This window comes from Mustela nivalis (assembly GCF_964662115.1).
Source record: "Mustela nivalis genome assembly, chromosome: 15".
Taxonomy (NCBI): Eukaryota; Metazoa; Chordata; class Mammalia; order Carnivora; family Mustelidae; genus Mustela; species Mustela nivalis.
In genome coordinates, this window is record NC_139034.1 from 77,065,001 (window position 1) to 77,086,233 (window position 21,233).

Below are 21,233 nucleotides of genomic sequence, written 5' to 3' on the forward strand. Positions count from 1 at the left end.
CCCCAAAACCAGGTCTTTAAATTAAAAAAAAAATTAAGACTAGTTTATTTTGCTGTTCAGAACAAAAAAACCTTAAATTCTTACTATTTGCAGTTAAGTTTATTCATTCTTCCAAGGGAACAAAAAAGCCCCCCTTTTTCTAGAATATTTTTAAGATTATATGCACAGTCCTGTAATTTTCAATTCTGATTGACTGTCAACAGTTTTGTTTTCTTTTTCTTTTTTCCCCATCCTTTAAGGGAGTTAACTTTAGAGCAATTAAATACTCAATAGCCAGAATAGAATTTAGTCATCTCTGTTTCTATAACGAATACACATTCTGAGCTACATCACAACTCAGCTATGTCTAATGAGTCGTACATAAATCAGTTGTGTGACTTGATTAATAAAGTTAACATAGTAGAAAAATTTGCTCTTAAGGAAATCCATGATTTCAGGGTTAAAAGCCACCCTTCATCTTATTTCATTTATAAATTTGAATTTCTGTGTAGTGCCGGTTTGGAAGAGGGTTTCCCAATTCCAGGTGGCTCTTGGTTTTCTTTGTTTTAATTTGTGGCTTGGAAAGAAAAGAAAAAGCCAAGTGGCTCCCATACTCTATCAGCAGTCTTTCATGAAGGAAATCCCATATTCCTGAGGAAATCTTGCCACATCTAATCTAGCTTGTGTGTTTTGGCAATAGGGACAAGGAGAGTACAGTCCTTGAGGCTCCTTAGAAAGATTTATTTTGTGGTGGGTAACCTTGGTGTTCAGTGTTTCCACATTTCTTTATAACTGTCTACAGATGATTTCTAAGCTGAAATTCATGATTTGCTTATTGAGTCTGAGTAGCCTGATGGAATGACTTGACATTTTCTGGAAAGAGTCTACTTTTTGATATGTTGCCTGTACAGAGAGCTCTTTTTTTAATGTCTTCAAAGGAAGGGGGAAAAAAAGGATTTTACCGTCATCAGAAAAAAATGTGAAGCCCTCACAGGTCTGTTTTCTGTGGTCAACAATTTGTTGGCCAAACCTGGTGTGTGTTTCTGAGCAACTCCCACAGCCTGTACCTTCATAACCACCCTTCCCAAACTCCTTTTCTTCTGCCCTTTGGGCAAGTGAAGACCCCCCCCCCCTCAAAAGCACCAGGCCCTGAGGAGCTCAAGTCCTATCCTGAGGGGCCTCAGGGCGCCATGTTTCTGCTTTTTGCCATCTAGTGAAGTCTTGCTGACCTGGCCCCAGGACTCTCGGCGGCCTTCCTCACCCTCAGGGAGGACACGGTAGGGCTCTGTGTGTTGGCGATGCCTGACACTCTTTTTTTTTTTTTTGAGACCTTACCAAGATAATTGAAATTTCTTAGCCCAATTCAATAGAAAATGTGAAGTTAGATACCAGTGAAAGCAATTCGGGACCCTTTGTTGTGAACCACCGGGAAATGAAGATTTCGCAGCGTGATGGCTCCATAACGTGTGGGGAAGTTGTGTGAAAATAAGAAATGAATGCCTGCTTGCTACACAGTTGGAAATTATTGTGGCATAATGAACTATTGCGTTGAAGCCTCATCGTGTTCTGGGGTTTCTTTTTGTCCTAGAAATCCTTGAAGTGCATGAATTTTATTATTTTTGCTTGCCAAGAAGCTTATCCTTTTAGAAGGTCAGTCCTGGAGGCTGGTGCTTTCCAGAGCACCTCTTCCCAGGAGCTGGGTTTTGGGTCACATGGCACTGGCTGAGGAGCTCTCTCCCTGCCCCTTTCTCACCCCGACACCCCCCCCCCCCCCACCTAGGCGTGATCCTGGCAGGGACCCACGGAGTCTTAACTGCTTAGGTTTTCTTCCTCGGCGTCAGACCCAGCCCCGGAGGGAAGGAAGGGGAGGCAGCAAGGCAAAGCTGGCTCCTTCAGGGGATTGTGCGGGCAGAGACAGCAGGCCTGTGGGCTTCCAGAAAATGTGCCTGGCGCAGGCAGTTTGTGGGGGCAGAGTGCTGTCGAAACCATTCTCATGCCTGTCGAAACCTGACTGGAGGAATACCCAGTCATCCCACACCTGGATGTTCGTCGGATTTGGGGAGCACAGAGTTAGGTCAGTCGGGAAAGGCAATGCCTTCTACCATGTTATGATAGTAAGATTTAAAAAATATTTTTAGAGTAGAAGTCTCCTACAGAAACACGCCCAAATCACAATGACTGTGAATGAATCCGTGAATACACTCTTTTGTTCATCTCAGAGATCACGTTAGAGAACATTCTCAGCCCCCAAAGGCGACCCCCCGCCAACAGCCCCCACCAGCTCTTCCTTCTCTGCCAGGATAGCTACTGTCCTGATTGTTCCTACCTTTGGGGGCTATAACAAATGAGTTCACGATCGGTGGAATCCAATCCAATACCCTTCCTTGTGAGTTCTTTGACTCGGCATTAGGTTTGCGACCTTCATCTGTGGTGTTGCCGTGGCAACCGCGTCTGCGTTCCCTTGGCTGGAATTGATTCATTCTACTGATAATGGGGATTGTCCCATGTCTTCCGGTGAATTTCCGGAATTGCTGATCCCATACATATGTTCAGCTTAGCGGGTCCCAGTAGTTTTCCAGAAGGCTTATTAGGAAGCCGGTAGCATCATGTTGGATGCAGGGCCCGTGGCTTGGGTTCAGCGTAACATGCAACACAGGCTGGCAGCCTATCCCGCAAGATGCAGCACTGACCTTTGTGAGCCCCCGATGTGCTCCACGTGAAGTGCTCCACGTGGCGTGCGGTGCCTTGAGTACATCAAACCAGAAACTGCGAGCGATTTTTCGGTGCTGGTGAAAATGACTGTGATTAATCATGAGACATTATTCTGCAGTTGGGAAAGAGAGAAGACGTTTATTCTTTTCCTAAAAACATTTCATTTGATAGTTTGCTTTCCTTTCCCTCCGGGCCAGAATTGGATCCAGTTCATGACGGAGCCCAAACCGTGGACCTCCGCATCCTTCACTCCCTTTGTGGCGAAGCCCGCTTGTCGTCAGGCTTTTCGTGCAGAAGTTTCTTCTATGTGTTTTCAGTTCTATCACTTGGAGAATTTAAATGAACTTAACCAGTTTTAGAATTTTCTTTTTCTTCTTCCTTCCTTACTTTCTTTTTCTTTTTTTCATAAAGTGGCAAACTTCTCCAGGTATCATTTATATAGTGATGGTACCATTGTTTTATTTGGGGGAGGGGAGATTGTGGAAGGAGGTGTGGAAAGATCCGGGTCCTGGAAGCTGGGTGAAGACTCACCACCGTGTTCTCCCTGGAGGGACAGCTCATCACCGCAGTGGTAGGAAACCAGATACCCCTTTATGCAAGATAAATCTTTATGCAAGATACAGATTGCTGGGCCGCCTATAAATTGTGCATATCATTTGTGGGCGTGTACCTGGAAATCTACACGTGCAGGCACATCATCACCAATGTGTAAGTCTGTTTTATTCCTTCTAAGTTACTTGTGCTGCGTTGTTTCAAGGGGTTTTCCATTTCCCTGCTGGATCACAGTATCTCAGTGTTGGATGGCACCCGAGGGCATCTCTAGATACAGAACATCCTGCCTTGTATTGTAGAACTGTTGATTTTCTTTTGAAAAAGATCTAACCATGGGCCTGCCCAGGAAGGAAGAAAAGAACTAGCAGGTAAAGCATAAACTAGAAAGAGAAGCATTAACGCATGGGATGTGGGGAGAAGAAAGCACCACGAGGCGGGAAGAGCCACCTTTTCCCAAAGCCAGCATCCTCTCAATTACCCCATTTATAGTTACACCCTGTTGGAGGTGGCAGCGCATTTCTTTCCAAGACAAACAGTTGTGCTGTGGAATATTTTTATTTTAGAATGTCCATTCCTTCTCAAAGCTAAAACTCTCCTTTCTTGTAGCTTTCTGCAGATCCTTAAGCCTTTTGGGCCCGAGTCTGGTCCTGTTTCCATGGACCAAAGCAAGACAACAACTCTCCCTACTCTCCGCGATCAGCCACAGCCCTGATCATTCTTGACCTTGGAGTTCATTGCATCTGCACTGAGCTTGTTGTCTGAGTGGTCCCAGATTTGCTCTCCTTATGCTATCAGAAGGAAGGGAAGGGCTAATCGGAATTAACTTGTTCTCATGTTCAATTTTCGTTGCTGGTTCCTCTGTCTCCTGCCTGCTACATCTGGGCATCCGTTCTCTTCCCACACCCCTCCCTACAGCAGCCGTTAGCCTCTGCAGAAGGAAAATGGCAGACGTACTCTTCCTGGATGGTTGGCTTCCAGATAATGGAGGCAGAGTCCCCCTCCCATTTTTCTTCTATCTAATGTAAAATTTGCTTTAGCACTGTCACCAGAAGTGTTAGTCAGCTGGAGCTGCTGTAACAGAATATATATGGGTGGCTTATGAATGACAGAAACTTCTCTCTCACAGTTCTGGAGGCTGGTGAGTTCACATAAAGTCTGGTGAGAGCCCAGGGCTGAATCAGAGATGACCGTCTTCTTGCCATGTCGCCCGTAGCAGGAGGGACGAGACAGCTCCCGGGAATCTCTCTTCCCAGGGCACTCATCCCATTCATGAGAGCCTCCAACCTTCAAGACCTCATCGCCTCCCAAAGGCCCCACCTCCAAACACCGTCGTCATCTTGGGAATTAGGTTGCGGCATGTGGCTTTTGGGAGGACACAAACGCTTAGGCTGTTGCACCAGCGGTACCGAGTTTATATGTGTGATGCTGAAATGGGAGAGAGGATTTCTTTTGTCCGTTTCAACAGCTGTCTTCCCAGGAGTACTGAAAATCAGTACTTCTAGGAATAACTATCTCATCAGTTGACGTCGTTAATGGATCCATCTTTACGATCGGCTTCCTACCAATCTGATTAATAAAACTGTGGACCTTGGTTGCTGGCATTCTCTGAAGTGCTGTTCTTGGTACTTGTGTCTCTGTGCCTTGTCTCTAAAAATAGAAGCTCGGGCCTGCCTCCTCGGCTTTCGATTGCATTTAGGCTGGGCTGGTCCTTGGGAAAGTAAGCAGTCTTATCAGCATCCTTCCAGCTTCTTCGCTGGCGAACTGCTGCTGCCTTTTGGGCAGAGGGTTACGGACTGAAATGCAGGGGAAAAGCTCGGTCCTGCCTATCTTGCTAACCATCTTGCACCTGTGAACTCCCGATCAGGTCCTTAATTCAGAGTTACACATGTGTGTCAGCAGTCAATGATAAACCCTAGAGGCCCCTTCTGGAACCACCTACTCAGGAGATTACGCAAGAATGTTTATCTTAAGATTTGTAGCTTTTCCAGTATGGTCTTGATAGAACCTTCTTACAGAAAGAAATCTGGTGGAGGAGTTGGCAAGATGCAGCTGTTGGGTTAGGGTTACGGCTCATGTTAAAAAACAAAAACAAAAACAAACCAACAACAAAGAAAACCCCTGAAACCACCGGGCTCTGAAAGCTGGACTGTTTTCCTGATGCCCTGAAACAGCTCCGGGGCATTTCAGCAGAGAAAACAGAGCTTCATAGGTTCGTCTGCCTGGCTCGCAGGCACACAGAGTTAAAAAAGGAGCTGCTAAGGGTAAAATAAATGCTTTTGAAATTTTTCCACTGGGCCAGCCATTGGTAGGGGAGAGCTTTGAAAAATGAATGAAAATCAAACATAAAGTCACACATGGCCGCGGACTTTGTAATGAACGACGCCCGTGCAAAAGAACAGCCGTGCGCACGTGTGTGTGTGTGTGTGTGTGTGTGTGTGTGTGCGCGCGGCCAGTCTGTCCTGCTTTTGTTCCGTGGGATGAATAAACCGGCTTGGGCTGTGGTGTCATCAGGGAAGGAGTCTCAAGCGCAGGCTCAGACCTAGAGTTTGAGTTCTCCTTGCTTGCTTTTGTGTTCAGTGGTGGTTAAAAAACACATAAAACTTAGCATCTCCCCCATTTTAAAGTCAGCAGTGCAGTGGTGGTTAGTGGATTCACGTTGCTGTAAAACAGAGCTCTGGGACTTTTTTTTGCAGATGTGAAACTCTGTTCAATAACTCTATTAAATAACCCCGCCGCCCTCTCCCCAGGCTCACTGCCCCGTCCCCAATCCCCCCGCCCCCCACCCCAACCATCATTCTACTTCCCGAGGCTATGAATCCCTTCGGCCTTTCTTTTAGGAGCCTGTTCATTTCCCAGTCTTCTCTCCTCACTTCAGGGCAATTTGGGTTAATCGTGCCATTAAGGAGGACAGAATGATTTGTAATCTTGGCTTTGTAAACAGTGCTGGCGTTACACGCACAGGGTGTGGGGCTCTGCTGAGCTTTTCTTTTGGCCTGACGGCAGCGCCGTTGAGAAAGCATCCTGCAGGATGAAGAAATGAGACCCTGAAAGGACAATCTCAACTTTATTAACTAGATCTTTTTCCTGGATCTCTCCTCCAGAATTGAGTCTGACTCTCCAATTTCTAGGGAAACCTGTAAACTCTCTTCTGTCAAGTTCTACTTCATTTTCAGCAGGTGACGGACTCTGTTTCAAGCATGTACTTACTGCATTTGTTTGTAGCGCTGATGTAATTGTTTATAAACTGGGACAGAGTGTGCATGTCACGACCGCACACTGTGGACAGATTAACCCAAACTCTGGATCTAAGGGGGCGCGCTGTTTTCGGCTGTGTACGTCCTTGCTTGCGGAGCTGCTGCAGACGAGCGTTTTAAGTGCTGTGACGTCATAGAGGATCATTGTTAAAGGCGGTTTTATTGTACGCTTCTGCTTTTTCAGAAACTTCTGCTTGTCTTCAGGTGTGGCCTGGCTCTCAGCGCTGGTAAGGGAGCGCTGCAGGCTGCCCGTGTTCCCGGGCCCCAGGCAGGATTTTATTTCAAAGATGTGCTCTATACCCATGCTTTTCAGTGTCCTTCTTAGATTTGCCTTCCGTTCTCCTGCCGCTCACTTTGAGCAGTGGTCACACTACAAAAAATGAAGTAACCCTAAACGGGCTGGTTGCTGGGCTGGTCTGATTGAAAATAGGATTTTGTATAGGGCTAAAAGGCAGCCTCAAACTGAAGGCCCGTACGAATGGACAGCAGAGTGGGCTATCCAAGGTATCATCTTTACCTGATTTTGAAGTAATCACACAAGAGTAAACCAGGGAGCCAGTTCAAAAGGGAACAGTAGGTCTGAATATTCTGGAGTGCTACATCAGTAATAATAGCCCAAGGAGGGTCTGGTCTCCAAACAAGATCTGAAAAAACAGAAGCCCTCCTTTTATTTCTGGAACCTCGTTCCTCATTGAAGTCAGATGAGGGAATAAGCATAAAGGCTCATGGCCAGTTAGCACTGGTGAGTGATGGTTTCCATGTGGGGTCTCTGGTCTTCTTGTAGGTGTTTCTGGCCATGTGCAATGGTCATGTGACTAGCGCTGTTGTGGACGGTGGCCCAGCCCGACGTGTTTCCTTGTCGAAAGAAAACCATCCTTCATTATTTCCCTTTTCGTGTTTTCCCTCTGAGTAACCTTTCCAGAGCAGTTTTCCTTTACAGCGTTTGGAAGATGTCGGTTCTCTATACTTCCGCTGTATACTTTGAGCAACAATGTCTTGAAATAAAAAATATATTCAAAGCGGCTTTAGAATCTAGACCCTAGCACATGGTTATTTTTGTTATAAGATCGTGCTATTGCAGTCTCCCCGCGAGAAGTGATCTTAAGAGGATTTCATTCACGTATCTGCTCAGCATGGACACCTGCTACGGATCATGCTGATCGAACCAACAAAACCAGACATCCGTATGCTCATGGAGTCTGTGCGCTAATGGAGCAGAACAACCATGTATAAGAAACATTATAAAGAAATACTGTTTCAGATGCTAGAGAATGGTAAAGTGAAAAATGAAAAGCAGGAAAAGAAGTTAAGGAGGCTGGGGGCAAATTACAGTTAAGGATGGTGGTTTGGGTGAGCCCTGTTGAGAAATGACATTGGCACAGAGATTTGAAAGAGGCAAGGGAATTATGCATGTACATTTTTAAGGAGAAGGTTTTGGAGGCAGAGGGAACAACCAGTGCAAAGGCCCTGAGGTAGGTATATACTTGATAGGCTGAGAACGGCAGACAGTCCTGTGTGGCTAGACTGGAGTGAGCAGGAGGAGAACACTTGGATGTGGCTTCAGACAGGTGACAGGGGAGGAGCAGATTCTCTGCAGCCTTGTTTTCCATTGCAAAGACCCTGATGCCGAGTTTGGAGGAGGAATGACACAGATGATTTAGTGGAAGATGGCTCTTTCTGATAGAACTGACCTGAGAAACTATTTGGGAACTATTTATTTAGTAACTCAAATGGTAATCAGAAGTACAGAGGCCAGATGCAGCAAAGAAATACAAGGAAGCTGAAAAAAATTTCATCAAGGTATTGCAACAGGTGAATTTGAAAAGATTGTCATAGAACGTAAGCTGTGTGTTTTCCAAGTCCTGAGTGTCATGGAGGACTGTGAGTGTGTGCATGGATCAGAATGGTTGGAGGATTTTTTTCCAAACACTTCTCACATGCAAGATTCTAGATATGTACAGGTTAGAGGGTGTGGATGGTTTTAAGTTTCCTGATGAACCTCAGAATCATTGCTGTTCTGGAATTAGCTCCTAGAAATAGCTCCTGACTTGATCATCATTTCTTTTTACTAGGTTTGTAAGAACTGAAAGAATCTGATGTAAACCATGCAGAATGATCTTGTCTGCCAACATTGGTTTATTAGCAAGGAGCTTGTTGCCTGATAATTTAAGGAAAACAGTTTAATTCACACTCTTTCAGCCTTTCTAGTGGACCATCCATATTTTTGGATTTGCTGTCTGTACTTTTTCTATATACTCAATTATGAAGACTATACTTTCAGGGATCATTTCTATAGTTTGTTACTTAATTATGAGCTTTTTCCTAAACCTAGAGTTTTTATGCTTAGGCTTTGTCTTACTCTGGCAAGCTGGTGGCAGGAAGGACGGGTCATCCACAGTGAACACACAGAACTTGCTTGCTTTTTAGGGTTTTCTAGTTTGTCCCCTCTGCCCCTTATTCCCATTATCTCATTCCTCAACCCCTCCTCAGAAGATTCTGGAATATAATTGCAAATATGTTTTATTTTATAGCGGTTCATGTGCCGTAAACCTTAAAATGGGGTTTAAAGGGAGTTTTCTTAGATATCAAAAGGTGGAAAAACTTGGAAAAGCCTGCAACCATAAACAAAGCCTCTTTCTAAATGCTGACATCAATTCCTGTCATTTTATGTGTTTACCCCATTGAATTCTCAGGCCTGCTTCCCTAGGAGGCATTATTGTTCCATTATTCAGATGGGAAAATCAGTGCCCAGGCAGGCCATGTAACTTGCCACATAGGCAAATGACAAGCCAGGCATCGAAGTCCTATCCTAAAGACTCTGGAACCTTGGTCTAGCACCACCCCCCCCCCCCCATTCTGTGCTGTTCCCAAATGTAATCTCACACATTTTTATACCTAGCAGTAATAGCTTCATCCATTGGAAATATATAAGTTTGCTGTCTGTCTTTCTTTATAAATATATTGTGTACTTTGTTTATAATTAAAACATTCTTTAGAGTCCTTGACTTTTTCTCCCCCCAATTTGCCATTCCCTATAATAGATTACCAGTCCTTTTGGATATTTTCCCATTATAAAATACACCTAACATAAATTTATACCATGTTAAGCATTTTTAAATGTACGGTTCAGTGGCATTAAGTACGTTCACTGTGTTGTACAGCCATTACCACCATTCATCTCCAGAATTCTCTTCCATCTTCCCAAACTGAACTCTGTACCCCTGAAACAATAACTCTCCATCCCTGTTCCACCCCAAGCCCCTGGGAAATAGCATTTCATTTTCTGTGACTACCTTCAGTCTCTTGTTAGATACCTTTTGTTACCTTTGTTACATATTTGTAAGTTTCTTTGTGCTAAATCTGGAGCCTCTCTGTTTACACTGATCGGAGCTGTCCAGTTTTTCTTTTACTTTATTCTTTTTCTTTTTTTTTGCTTTCCAGTTTTTCAAAGGAGAAGTACAGTTGACCCTTGAACAATGCAGGAAGGATGTCAGCCCTCTGTTTGGTTGAAAAGTACATTGTGTATGACTTTTGACTTCCATAACTACTAGCCTCCTGTAGCTTCTTACAGATAACATAAACAGTGGATTGACACATATGTTACATTGTATATACATTATATACTGTATTCTTATAATAAAGTAAGCCTGAGGGAGAAAGTTACTACGAAAACACACTTATAGTATGGTACTGTATTTATTGAAAAAATCTGCATATAAGTAGTCTCATGAAGTTCAAAATCATGTTATTCAAAGGTCAGCTGTACTAACTCAAGTTAAAACTCTGACCTCCTTGCAGACATGCATGCCTGGAGCTCCAGCCCACTTGGATCCCAGTTGCTAATGTGCTTAATAGGATAGTAAACCTGAAAAGTACTTGAAGAATGAAAAGTAAATAGTATTTATTTGGGACGTTTTCTGAGGATGCCAGAGCTGAGAATTCTTAAATTGACCTGAAAGCTGTGTTTTTCACACCTCGGTTGACCTATTTTTAATGCATAAAAAGTAATTTAAGGGTCCTTTTTCAGGATGAGAAAATGTTCCCGTTCTCCTACTAACTGAAAAACACTAAAAATGTTTTCTGTTGAAAGCATCTGTAAACATTTAAAATAATTTTTTGTTCATTTAATGCTCCTGGAAGTTGTCCGAGAACCTTGGAGATTGGTTTGAGGGGAAAAGTTGTGTTTAAAAAACTTAGTAGAAGTAATCTGCCTGCAGGGGAAGAGAGATGCGAACTGGGAAACGCATATTAGTTCAAGGTTTCATTTTACAGAGTTTTTATCCTTCTGTTAGAATATTAAGCTAAATTCAATAAAATATTTACTTTCCATCTTACTTTGGAATAATAATTTTGGAGGCTAAGTGCATGATATCAGGTGTATTTCCAGAAAGTTTAGGCTCCATGCACTGAATTAAGTTTTGAGGCTTAATTAGATCACTGAGCCCAAGGGGAGAGAGAGCATTTTTCTTTTGCTGGGAAGGATCTCATGCTTTCTCCTGGAGCTTTCGTGATCTGGGTTTTACTTGCCTGATTCATTATTTGTGTGATATGTTATTCCCTGACTAATGAATATTTTTTTAAATGTCAAGATTGTCTTATTTCGATAAATTTTAGAATTTTTTCTTCATCACCTTCAGAAAGGGATCCAAGGACAATGAATTGCTCAGGGTCAAGAGCAGAGAAACCCAGCTCTAGGAATGGCCGAATTCTCCATACATGTTTTTCCTGTTTTGCTCGTTACCTTAAGCATTCGCCGCGCATGCGCACGTGAAGTCCCGGTGCCACGGAAGGGGAGTGACTTCTATACTAACAACGCTGTGATTACAATGTAGCCAAATTACAGCCGAGGAGCTGAAAGCACCCATTCTCTTCTTGACCTGGAGCCGGGGCTCTGATATCCAGTCTGAAGTGTGTTTAATGGGTGTTCGGATCACTGGGGCTCAGTGCGGCGGGGAACAAGGAAGGCAGTGTCTTCGCAGACAGTGTGGCCGGCCACCCTTGGAGCCACGGCGGGAGGAAGAATCACCGCGTTTGTGGACGCATAGATGGTCAGGCCTACACGGTGGGCTTCATTCTTCCAGAATGAAAGCCTTGTCCCCGCTCCCAGGCTTCCGTGTTTAAAGTTGTAGTTCCTGTTCTTGATCTGGTTCGTATCTCACAGCGATGGTGATCACAGTGTCTGCTAATGAGGCCGCCGCCACTTTCCTGTTGGGCTTTTGCGTCCTTTTCTCCACCCCACCCCCACATCATACTTATTACCTGGTAGAGTTTACTGAGCCCTGGGTACCATCCTAAGAGCTTGAGGTATGGTAACTCACATATTCCTCCTCACGAACCTTATGAAGTGGTTTGGAGATTACGCCCATTTTTTTTTTTTTTTAAGATTTTATTTATTTATTTGACAGAGAGAGATCACAAGTAGGTAGAGAGGCAGGCAGAGAGCGAGAGGGAAGCAGGCTCCCCGCTGAGCAGAGAGCCCGATGGGGGACTGGATCCCAGGACCCTGAGATCATGACCTGAGCCGAAGGCAGTGGCCCAACCCACTGAGCCACCCAGGCCCCCCGGATTACGCCCATTTTACAGAAGACGTAAGGGAGGCCCAAAGAGTAACTTGCCCAAGGTCACACTGCCATGGAATGGAGTTATGGGATTTGCAAGAAGGCAGGTGTCTTCAGAGTTTGTATTCTTAAAATTAAAAAAAAAATTTTTTATCTTAGCAAGTGGGATGGGGAGCAGCGCAGAGGGACAGGCAGAGAATCTCAAGCAGATGGTGCTGAGTGTGGAGCCCAACGAGGGGCTCTCTCACAACCCTGAGATCATGACCTGAGCTGAAACCAAGAGCCAGAGGCTTAAGCAGCTGAGCCACCTAGGTGCCCCCGGGTTTGTATTCCAAATGATGACACTGTGCTGCCTTTCTCCATCACCCAAGGGGTGGAGAAACAGCATGAGAATCATCTCCCACGTTTCAGTTGTCTCATTTCCGTGTTAACCAAGGAGCCCTGCCTCTGCAGTGGAAAATCATGGTTGGCTTATGTGCCACTCGGCCTAGCATGCTGGGGCTATGCCTTACTATGGTCATCCTAGCTGTGTCCTACCATGTGGCCTAGTAGCCCGCTTCGGTGCCTCTAGTTAGAACTCTGGGAAAGCACCAGCCTCTTTCCTTGTTTTTTTCGGCAAGTTTTCCCCAGGACAATTGGGAGTCCTCAAAATTGCAAGTATATATAGGTCTTGAAAGGGACAAGGGGGAAAATGGAGAGACTCTGGGGCACAACCATTAGGAGCAGAGTCTCCGAACGAGGTTTGAATCTCAGCTCCACAGCCCGTGAGTGTGTGATCTTGGCAAGTCTGGTACCTCCAGCCTGGAGTCCCCCAGCGCAGGTAGCTTTGTGGAGGTGCAGTTATGCAGCTGAGACTGAAGGGATCTCTCCATCTTGGGGTGAGCCCTGGGGCCATTGCATCGGGCCTCCAGTATCTTTATTGACGCCTAACAAGCCGCCAGCCATTATTATTGCTGTCCTGGGACTCTGTTCTGGCTTCTCGTGTGCTGTCAAGAAGTCCCAAGCCCTGGTTGTGATTCACCTGCCTTTCCTTCCCTCTGGTAAGAATCTTCTTTTTCTTCTTTGGGTTCCAAAATGACCCAGATATTTGCCTTGAAATTGATTGTGTTCATTCATTCTGTGTGATACTCTCTGGCCCTTTGCAACCTAGAAGGTTGGACTCTTTCATTCTGGAGAATTTCCTTGCATTGAGCTTGCACCATATCCTCTGCTCTTGGGTCTGGATAGAAGTCGCATTGGTCAGACATTGGGACTCTTGAGCTGAAGCCATAAACTCAGTGCCATCTCTTGGTCAGGATGTTTTATTTCTAGGAGTTTTCACCTATATCTGTAATCTCTTCCAGTGAAAGTATTTCTGTGCTGCTCTTTTTTTCATCTTAGATTTTTTAGAGCTCTTAATTGCTATACAAATATTCCTTATTATAACCCTCTAGGTTTGTTTGGTTTTTTTGTTTTGTTTTCTTTCTTTCTTTCTTTCTTTCTTTCTTTCTTTCTTTCTTTTTTTTTAGGTATAAACTCCTGGCTATATGGGGATACAAATTGCAGTGTTTTAACAAGGGTTTTCCTCTAGTCTGCGTTATCAGAAGTGGCTGGCATCTCCCATTTCTGACCTTTGGGAGGGGGGCTGGCTCTGTGTAATGTGGCCGTTTGCCGACTGCTTACTCTCTTTCCTCTGCTCTGTTATTAGGTTTCAGTGTTGTTGTCTGTCCTCTAGAATTTGGGGGACCCCTCTCACCTGCTGTCACTTCTCTCATTTTCTTCTCTTTCTTTTTTTTTTAATGTATGTATTCCTCTTTTTCCTTTTTCTGTTCTCTACTGTTCTTTTTGAAGTGGGGTTTCTGGATGTAGTGGAGATGCATGTATTGAGTTGGCCATATTTAGCCACAGACTGACATTTTTTTCATCTCTTATATTAAGCTCTGTCTGGCAGTGGCCTTGTGCTAAATTTTCTAAGAAAAACATGCATTTATGGACGGTTAGATGGGTTCCTGTGTAATTTCTGAAATTGTACTCTCCTTGAACTTCTGCTTCATCAGAAGCTCCTGAGCCCATTTCACGCCCCTCTGACCTGATAGGTGGAAGGCTCTCAAAAGAGACAATATTTCTTAAAAAGGATTTCAATTCTAGAACCCGTTCACATCTAAAGCAACAGCTGTGAGAAAGGGAATATATTTTAACAGCAGGAAAGATTAATTACCTTCTATAATTAGTCTACTACTTGCTGAGTGTATGTGATGATCAAGTTAGAGGAATTCTGCCAGAGTTTTTGTTATTCTAAATCTGCTTATTGACTTATTATTTCCTTGTAATCATTTCTCCAAAAGGGACTATTCTGGGCATAACTGTGTTGTCTCTGCCCCCATACAGCAGAGGGATGGGTATGAGTTTGCTAGAGCTGCTGTGACTAAGAATCACAAAATTGTGTGTTGGGGGGGTGGTGCTTCACACAACAAATTTAATCTCTCTCAGTTCTGGAGCCCACAAGTTCCAAATCTAGGTGTCTTCAGAGCCATGCTCCCTCCAAGACTGGGTAGAATCCTTCTTTGCTTCTTCCGCCTTCTGGCGGAAGTGTGGGGGGATGTTCATCCTTGGCGTTCCCTGGTTAATAGTCCCATCACTCCAGTCTCTGCCTCTGTCCCCACGGGGCCTTCTCCCAGTGTGTCTGTCTTCACACCATCTTCTTAGAAGGGACTGGTCCTACTGGTTTAGGCCCAATGCGAATGAGCTCATCTTAACCTGACTCCATCTCGAGGACCCTGTTTCCAAATAAGGTCACATTCACAGGTACTGGGAGTTAGGACTTCAACATATCTTTTTGAGGGACATAGTTCAGCCCATAAACATAAGTTTGGCACCACTTTTTCCCCCCTACAGTTAAGCTTCTAGCTTGATGTTCGCCTTGTATAGAAATCAGAGAGACCACAAAACCAGCCAGCTAGCCCTGCCTGTAGAGGACCCGAGTGTCATTCAGTAGCAACTGATTAGGGACACTGGGTGGCTCAGTCTGTGAAACATGTGCCCTCAGCTCAGGTCATGGTCCCGGGAGAGCACCCCCGTCGGGCTCCCTGCGCAACGGGAAGCCTGCTTCTCCCTCTCCTTCTGCCAGTCCTCCTGCTTGTGCATGCACACTCTCTCTCAAATAAATAATTTTTTTTTTTTATAAAAAAGTAGTAACTGACCCCTGTGATGAGCATCTTGCCACTCAAAGCACAATCTTTGTCCCAGCAGCCACCACTCTGGGAGCCTGTTGGGAAAATGGTGACCTTGGGGCCTCGCCCCATTCCCCAAGAATCAGCACTTGCAGCTGGTTAGGTTGCTGGTAGGGAAGCAATGAAGGTCAAATGAAGCTAGCTATAAGGGCAAAACCCTCAGTAGGATTAGTGTTCTTGGAGGAAGAGACACTGGAGAGTTCTCTAACATGGTACGTCGCATTCTCTTTCTCTCTAACATGGTATGTCGCGTAATATTCGGGTTTAGCTGGTTTCTTGTTGGAAATACTTGTATTGATTTCTGTTTGTGCAGCATCTAAGCCCAGTGCCTGTAGGCTCCTCAAGCATCAGTTGTATCCACCCACCTGGTCAAAAAGTAGCCAAGGGCCGTGAGGAAATCTATGGGATTCTAATGCCCTACGATTAGGGTTGTTGAAGGTTAGTGGGCTATAAGACTTTGAATCATATTCTACTAAGAGGTATTAAAGGTAAGAAAAAGGGACCAAGGCCTTAGAGAGAAGCCATTCTCTGCTGGATAAGAGCCAGTCCTGGTTGTCATGGTTACCTTAATCCTAAACCAGGAAGAGTGGGGAAGGAAACAAAACACTTCCAGAAACAGCTTTCTGAAACCTCAGCAGATACAAAGTTTTTAAACCTGGGCGAATGTTATCTTCATAGGTTCCTATCTAGGAGGTTGCTTTTTTTTTTTTTTTTTTCTTTTAAAGATTTTATTTATTTATTTGACAGAGAGAGATCACAGTAGGAGAGAGGAAGGGAAGAGATCACAGAGAGAGAGGAAGGGAAGCAGGCCCCCTGCTGAGCAGAGAGCCCGATGTGGGACTCGATCCCAGGACCCTGAGATCATGACCTGAGCCGAAGGCAGCGGCTTAACCCACTGAGCCACCCAGGCGCCCCTAGGAGGTTGCTTTTGAAAGCTTAGAACTGTAGCATGTATCAAGTAGGGGAAATTATTCGGAAGCTTGGAGGAAACAGAGAGAGGGAGGAAACTAGACCCTACCCCAGAAAGAATTGTCTTTATTCTTTTGGAAAAGGAAAAAAAAAAATACTCCCACATAAAACTTTATGTAATAGAAAAAACCTAAAGGCATAGATAGATTTTTTTTTAAGGTACAATAAACGAAAGCGACTTTGATTCACAATTTTTTAAAAAGATTTTGTTTAGGTATTTGAGAGAGAGCAGGAGAGCACAAGCAGGGGAGCAGCAGAGGGAGAGGGAGAAGCAGGTTCCCCATGGAACAGGGAGTCCCATGCAGGGCTCCATCCCAGGATCCCAGGATCGTGACCGGAGCCGAAAGCAGACGCTTAATGACTGAGCCACCCAGGTGCCCCTGATTCACAATTTTTAATAGCTTAAAAAAACAAATTTGAATGTTCCTACTATTTGTTATTCAGCGTTTAGTGGCCATCCCCAAGAATGCAGATCTCCTCCTACAAAGTAATTTTATAGGATTCCGTGAACAGCCAGTTCAAAATGGAGAGAATCAGCAGGGACGCCCAATATGAAATTAGTTAACTTGTTTGTGCGGGAGGCTAAAATTCAGATGCCTTTTGGAGCATAATTAAAAGTAGCCAATAAGAAAAAAGTGGTGAAAATGAGATTATGTAGTTTCACTAATTGCTGATTTGTTCTCCAGAATAAAACATATAATTACTCTTGGGTGTCTTTTCTGTAAGGCACACACGTCCATAATTACTTTTCATCAAGACTGGCTGAGTGTGGAGTTGGCCAGACTGACCCTTACTAAGAGGCTATGGGGGTCTTAGAGGTTTTTTCCCCAGCCCCAATATAACACATAGGAATAATTAAAGAAGTCATTTGTCATAAGATCCTTTTCATATTAAACTTACTAATGTGTAGGTTTTCAGATGATGTGTATATTGGTTTCTTTTCCTCATGTACAGTAGCTTGTGCAACATTAAATAAAAATGTGTATCTTTTTTTTTTTTTAAGATTTTATTTATTTATTTGACAGACAGAGATCCCAAGTAGGCAGAGAGGCAGGCAGAGACAGAGGAGGAAGCAGGCTCCCTGCTGAGTGGAGAGCCCAATGTGGGGCTCGATCCCAGGACCCTGGGATCATGACCTGAGCCGAAGGCAGAGGCTTTAACACACTGAGCCACCCAGGCGCCCCAAATGTGTGTGTATCTTAAAGTCAGCCCCTGCCCGCCTTTGAGAAGAGACCTCTTCAGGTCAAAATTCCTCTGGGTCTAAGCTTTGTGCTCTGCTAGCTTTATCCACGCTGTTAGATATACCCCCTTCCCCAACTCACACTTCATCAACTTATGTCCAGATTTGTTTTAGCTAAAGGGCTGGTGGATTTATAGCTTTCTGAACCCCATTCCTGGCTCCTGGTGCAAAGCCTGCCCCAAATGCAAAATTTGCAGTTACTCAACAATGTTCATTTCCTGCCCAACACATAAAAGACCTCTTTGCACCAAGAAATCTTAGCCGATGTCGCGTGCGCCCACATGGGTGTTCGCTCACATTCCCCGTGTGGTCGGGCCTTCACAGCCACTCTTCCTTGAACTAGTTCTACCCCTCCGTATTTTTCTAAGCTCTAATGTTCTAAGAAGAACTCACTTTCTGGCTCGTAAAAAAAATTTGAAACAGACTCTATCATGCATCACCCCCTGTGGCTGTTTTCAGATATGAATCCCACTGCCCCTTTTTCTTATTTTTTTTCTTCTGCATTTTGCGTTGTGAGAAAACATCTGTAACGTGAAATTGACCAGTTTAGCCGTGACATGTGCAACTCAGTGCCACTAAGTACACTCACCAACACCACCATCCGCTTTACATTCTGTGATTTGATTTCTTGTTTTGTGGGGTTTTTTAAAAATTTAAATTCTAGTTAATTAACATATACTGTGATGTGAGTTTGAACAAAATTACTTTGAGTGTGAAGTTCCAAAAAAATCCACTGGAGACAAGCAATGAGGAACGATGTTGCAAACTGTCAGAGTAGATCCAACGTGGGAAGTACAGGAGGGGTGATTTCTCTTCGAGAATGGGAATGAAATCTTTTCTCTCTTTGTTAGACATCCCTGTTTTTCTCATTAGTCCTGCCATCAGCGCACGTGGGATAATTTTACCAGTGGTTTTTGAACCAGGCACGGGAAGAGCCCGGTGAGGTTGGTATTCCCTGTGGCAAATACTGTATGCCTTCAGATAGCTGCGAATATCTTCTGGACTTCGGTGATGAGAATTCTAGGGATATAAAATGGCATCTGTTTAAAAAAAAGAAATGCTTATTGACTGGACACCGAAGCCTCTTTAATGACTCCTGCTAATGGACATGCCCATCATTGAACCTGTCAGCCTCTAGCTCTTTCTGTCCATTAGTCCCCTGGGTTACTATTTGGTTCCTGTAATGTTCCACTCTTCTCAGGGGGAAGTGCACATGTAAAAGCAGTAACTGGAAATGACCATGTTTTGAGACGTTTTCCTTCCGGTGCTTGATCTGTGTGGTAGACTTGGGTCCATTTTATTAGTGGGTCATTAGGAATCCACCAGGCAGAGGCACCTGGGTGGCTCAGTTGGTTAAGCCACTGCCTTTGGATCAGGTCATGATTTTGGAGTCCCAGGATCAAGTCCTGCATCGGGGCTTCCCGCTTGGTGGGGAGTCTGCTTCCTCCTCTGACCATCCCCCCGTCTCGCGCTCTCTCTCATTCTCTCTCTTTCAAATAAATAAATAAAATCTTTAAGAATAAAATAAAAAAAGGAATCCACCAAGCAGTGAAGAAAAACCAAGGCATTTGGTTCTTAGTGTTGAGGGTAGGAATTGGGACCTTGTCTGTCCTGTGTTCCCTTTCCCTAGAGGTTCAGTAACTAGAAAGTGCTTGTACAGTACTGATTGCTGTGGGCATTTGGTCCAGCTGCTGTGCTGGACAGTAAGTATATGAAGGTGAGTAAGGAGCCCAGAATTTAAGTGGAGACGCAAACTCGTGTATACTTAACGATATAGAATACTGTGGAATGAGGAAGTTTTTTTTTTGTTTGTTTGTTTTTTTAATGTGACTTTATTTATTTATTTATTTATTTATTATTTTTTATAAACATATATTTGTATCCCCAGGGGTACAGGTCTGTGAATCACCAGGTTTACACACTTCACAGCACTCACCAAAGCACATACCCTCCCCAATGTCCATAATCCCACCCCCTTCTCCCAAACCCCCTCCTGTGGAATGAGGAAGTTTTATTCATTTGTTTATTCACTTGGTTGGTCTGTAGGCACCTTGGATACAGAAGTTAACAAAACGCAACCTTTACCTTCCGTGTAGGTGAGGTGTGGGAGTGAGTTTGCGCAATGTGCTGGGAGAACCTAGGGAAGAAAGTCCTAAATTCTGCTGTACTGTATGACATTCTGGAAGAGGCAGACAGTGGAGGCAGCAAAAGGACCAGTGATAGCCAGGAGTCGGAGGTTGGGGGAGTAAGGGTTGACTGGGTGGCACACGGTGGATTCTTAGGATGGTGAAACTATCCTCTGTGACCCTGTGATGGCAAAGATGTGATCTGATACATTCATCAAGATGTCCGGACCTCTAGAATGCAGAGTGAACCCTGGTGTAGAGTGTGGGCTCGGGGTGCCGATAATATGTCGATAATGTGTCCGTGTTGGCTCAGCTGTGGTTACAGATGGATCGATACAGGGTTAACAATAAGGGATCCGGTGTGTGTGTGGTGAGAAGAGCTGTGTGGGGATTCTCTGTGTCTTGTCTTCAATTTCCTATCAGTCTAAAACTGCTCTAAATAAATTAAGTGTGTGTGTGTGTGTGTGTGTGTATATGTGTGTGTGTGTGTGTGTGTGTGTATTTATTTATTTATTTTTAAGAAAGGGGGTGGTGCGTGGGATTGGGGTGGGCAGGGGAAAATGGCAGAGAATTAGCAGCTAAGTAGGAATGCAGCCTGTAAAAGACTCCAGGGGGTGCAGTCGGGGGGTCCAGTGGTCAGCATCCGTGGAGATGGGCAAGCCGAGAAGGGCCAGAAGATTCAGGAATGACGAGGCTTCCCGTGATGGGAGCCGAGGTTTGTTTTCATCTCTTCCTGTGTTGGAGGTGGGTAACTCCTGTTGTTTCTCTTCGCAGCAAAGAGCCCCGGGGAAAGTGTTGCTGGATGCGGTCTGCAACCACCTCAACCTTGTGGAAGGGGACTATTTCGGCCTCGAGTTTCCCGACCACAAGAAGATCACAGTAAGTGGCAGGAAATTGATGCTGGTATTTGACCATCTGCTCAGTGTCGGAAAGGTGAGGAACCAGGCGTGGTTCCTTGGCTGTACAGACCTGTCGCAGAAGAAGAACATCCCGAAAGCCCTTGTTAATCTTGTTGGAAAATACTACATACGTAGGGTTAGCAAGTGCCAAGAGCCTGCTCTGTGAAGGCTTGGCTCCCTCTGACCCCTCCCCCCACCTCTCCCTCCAGAAACTACCATTACTAGTGGCCCCATATCCTCCTGATAAACGTCCGTGTCTGTGTATATACAAGCACATATATCTGAAACATGCGGTTTTGGGGAAACAATATACAACTTCCTGTATCGTCCCCACCGCTTCTGTTAATGTATCCTGAAGCTCTTTCCTTTTCCGCTCATAGAATCCACTTCCTCCTTTTTCAGGTTCGTGCCATTGCGCTGAATGGTCATGCTGTGATTTATAACGCCTCTTATAAATAGTGGGATATGTAGGTTGTTCCCAGTCTTTCTTTCTTTCTTTTTTTTTTTTTTTTGTAAACAAGTGAAGCTACAGGGAGCCCACTAGTACATGATGCTTTGATGCTTGCGACCAAGTGTTTCACTGCTTAAGATCCATCCAAAGGCCTGGGTTTCCATCATTGTAAAGTTTGAAAGATATATCATGTTCTTTACAGAGGTTTCACCCCTGTGAACCCAAGAGTGAGAACATAGCTTACTGTTTCTTTTGTCTTTTGGCTCAGGGAACTTTCCTAAGGT

The 21,233-nt window shown here is 44.5% G+C and overlaps 1 protein-coding gene across 4 annotated transcripts in view; it reads left to right on the forward strand.

Moving 5' to 3' along the window:
- FARP1 (FERM, ARH/RhoGEF and pleckstrin domain protein 1) overlaps positions 1 to 21,233 on the forward strand; it is a 277,585-nt gene that overhangs the window by 161,830 nt on the left and 94,522 nt on the right. For all 4 annotated transcript variants that reach the window (XM_082700777.1, XM_082700776.1, XM_082700775.1 and 1 more), the window contains one exon: positions 20,374 to 20,478. In XM_082700777.1, the coding sequence (XP_082556903.1) occupies positions 20,374 to 20,478 (105 nt within the window). The remainder of the gene's footprint in view (positions 1 to 20,373; positions 20,479 to 21,233) is intronic.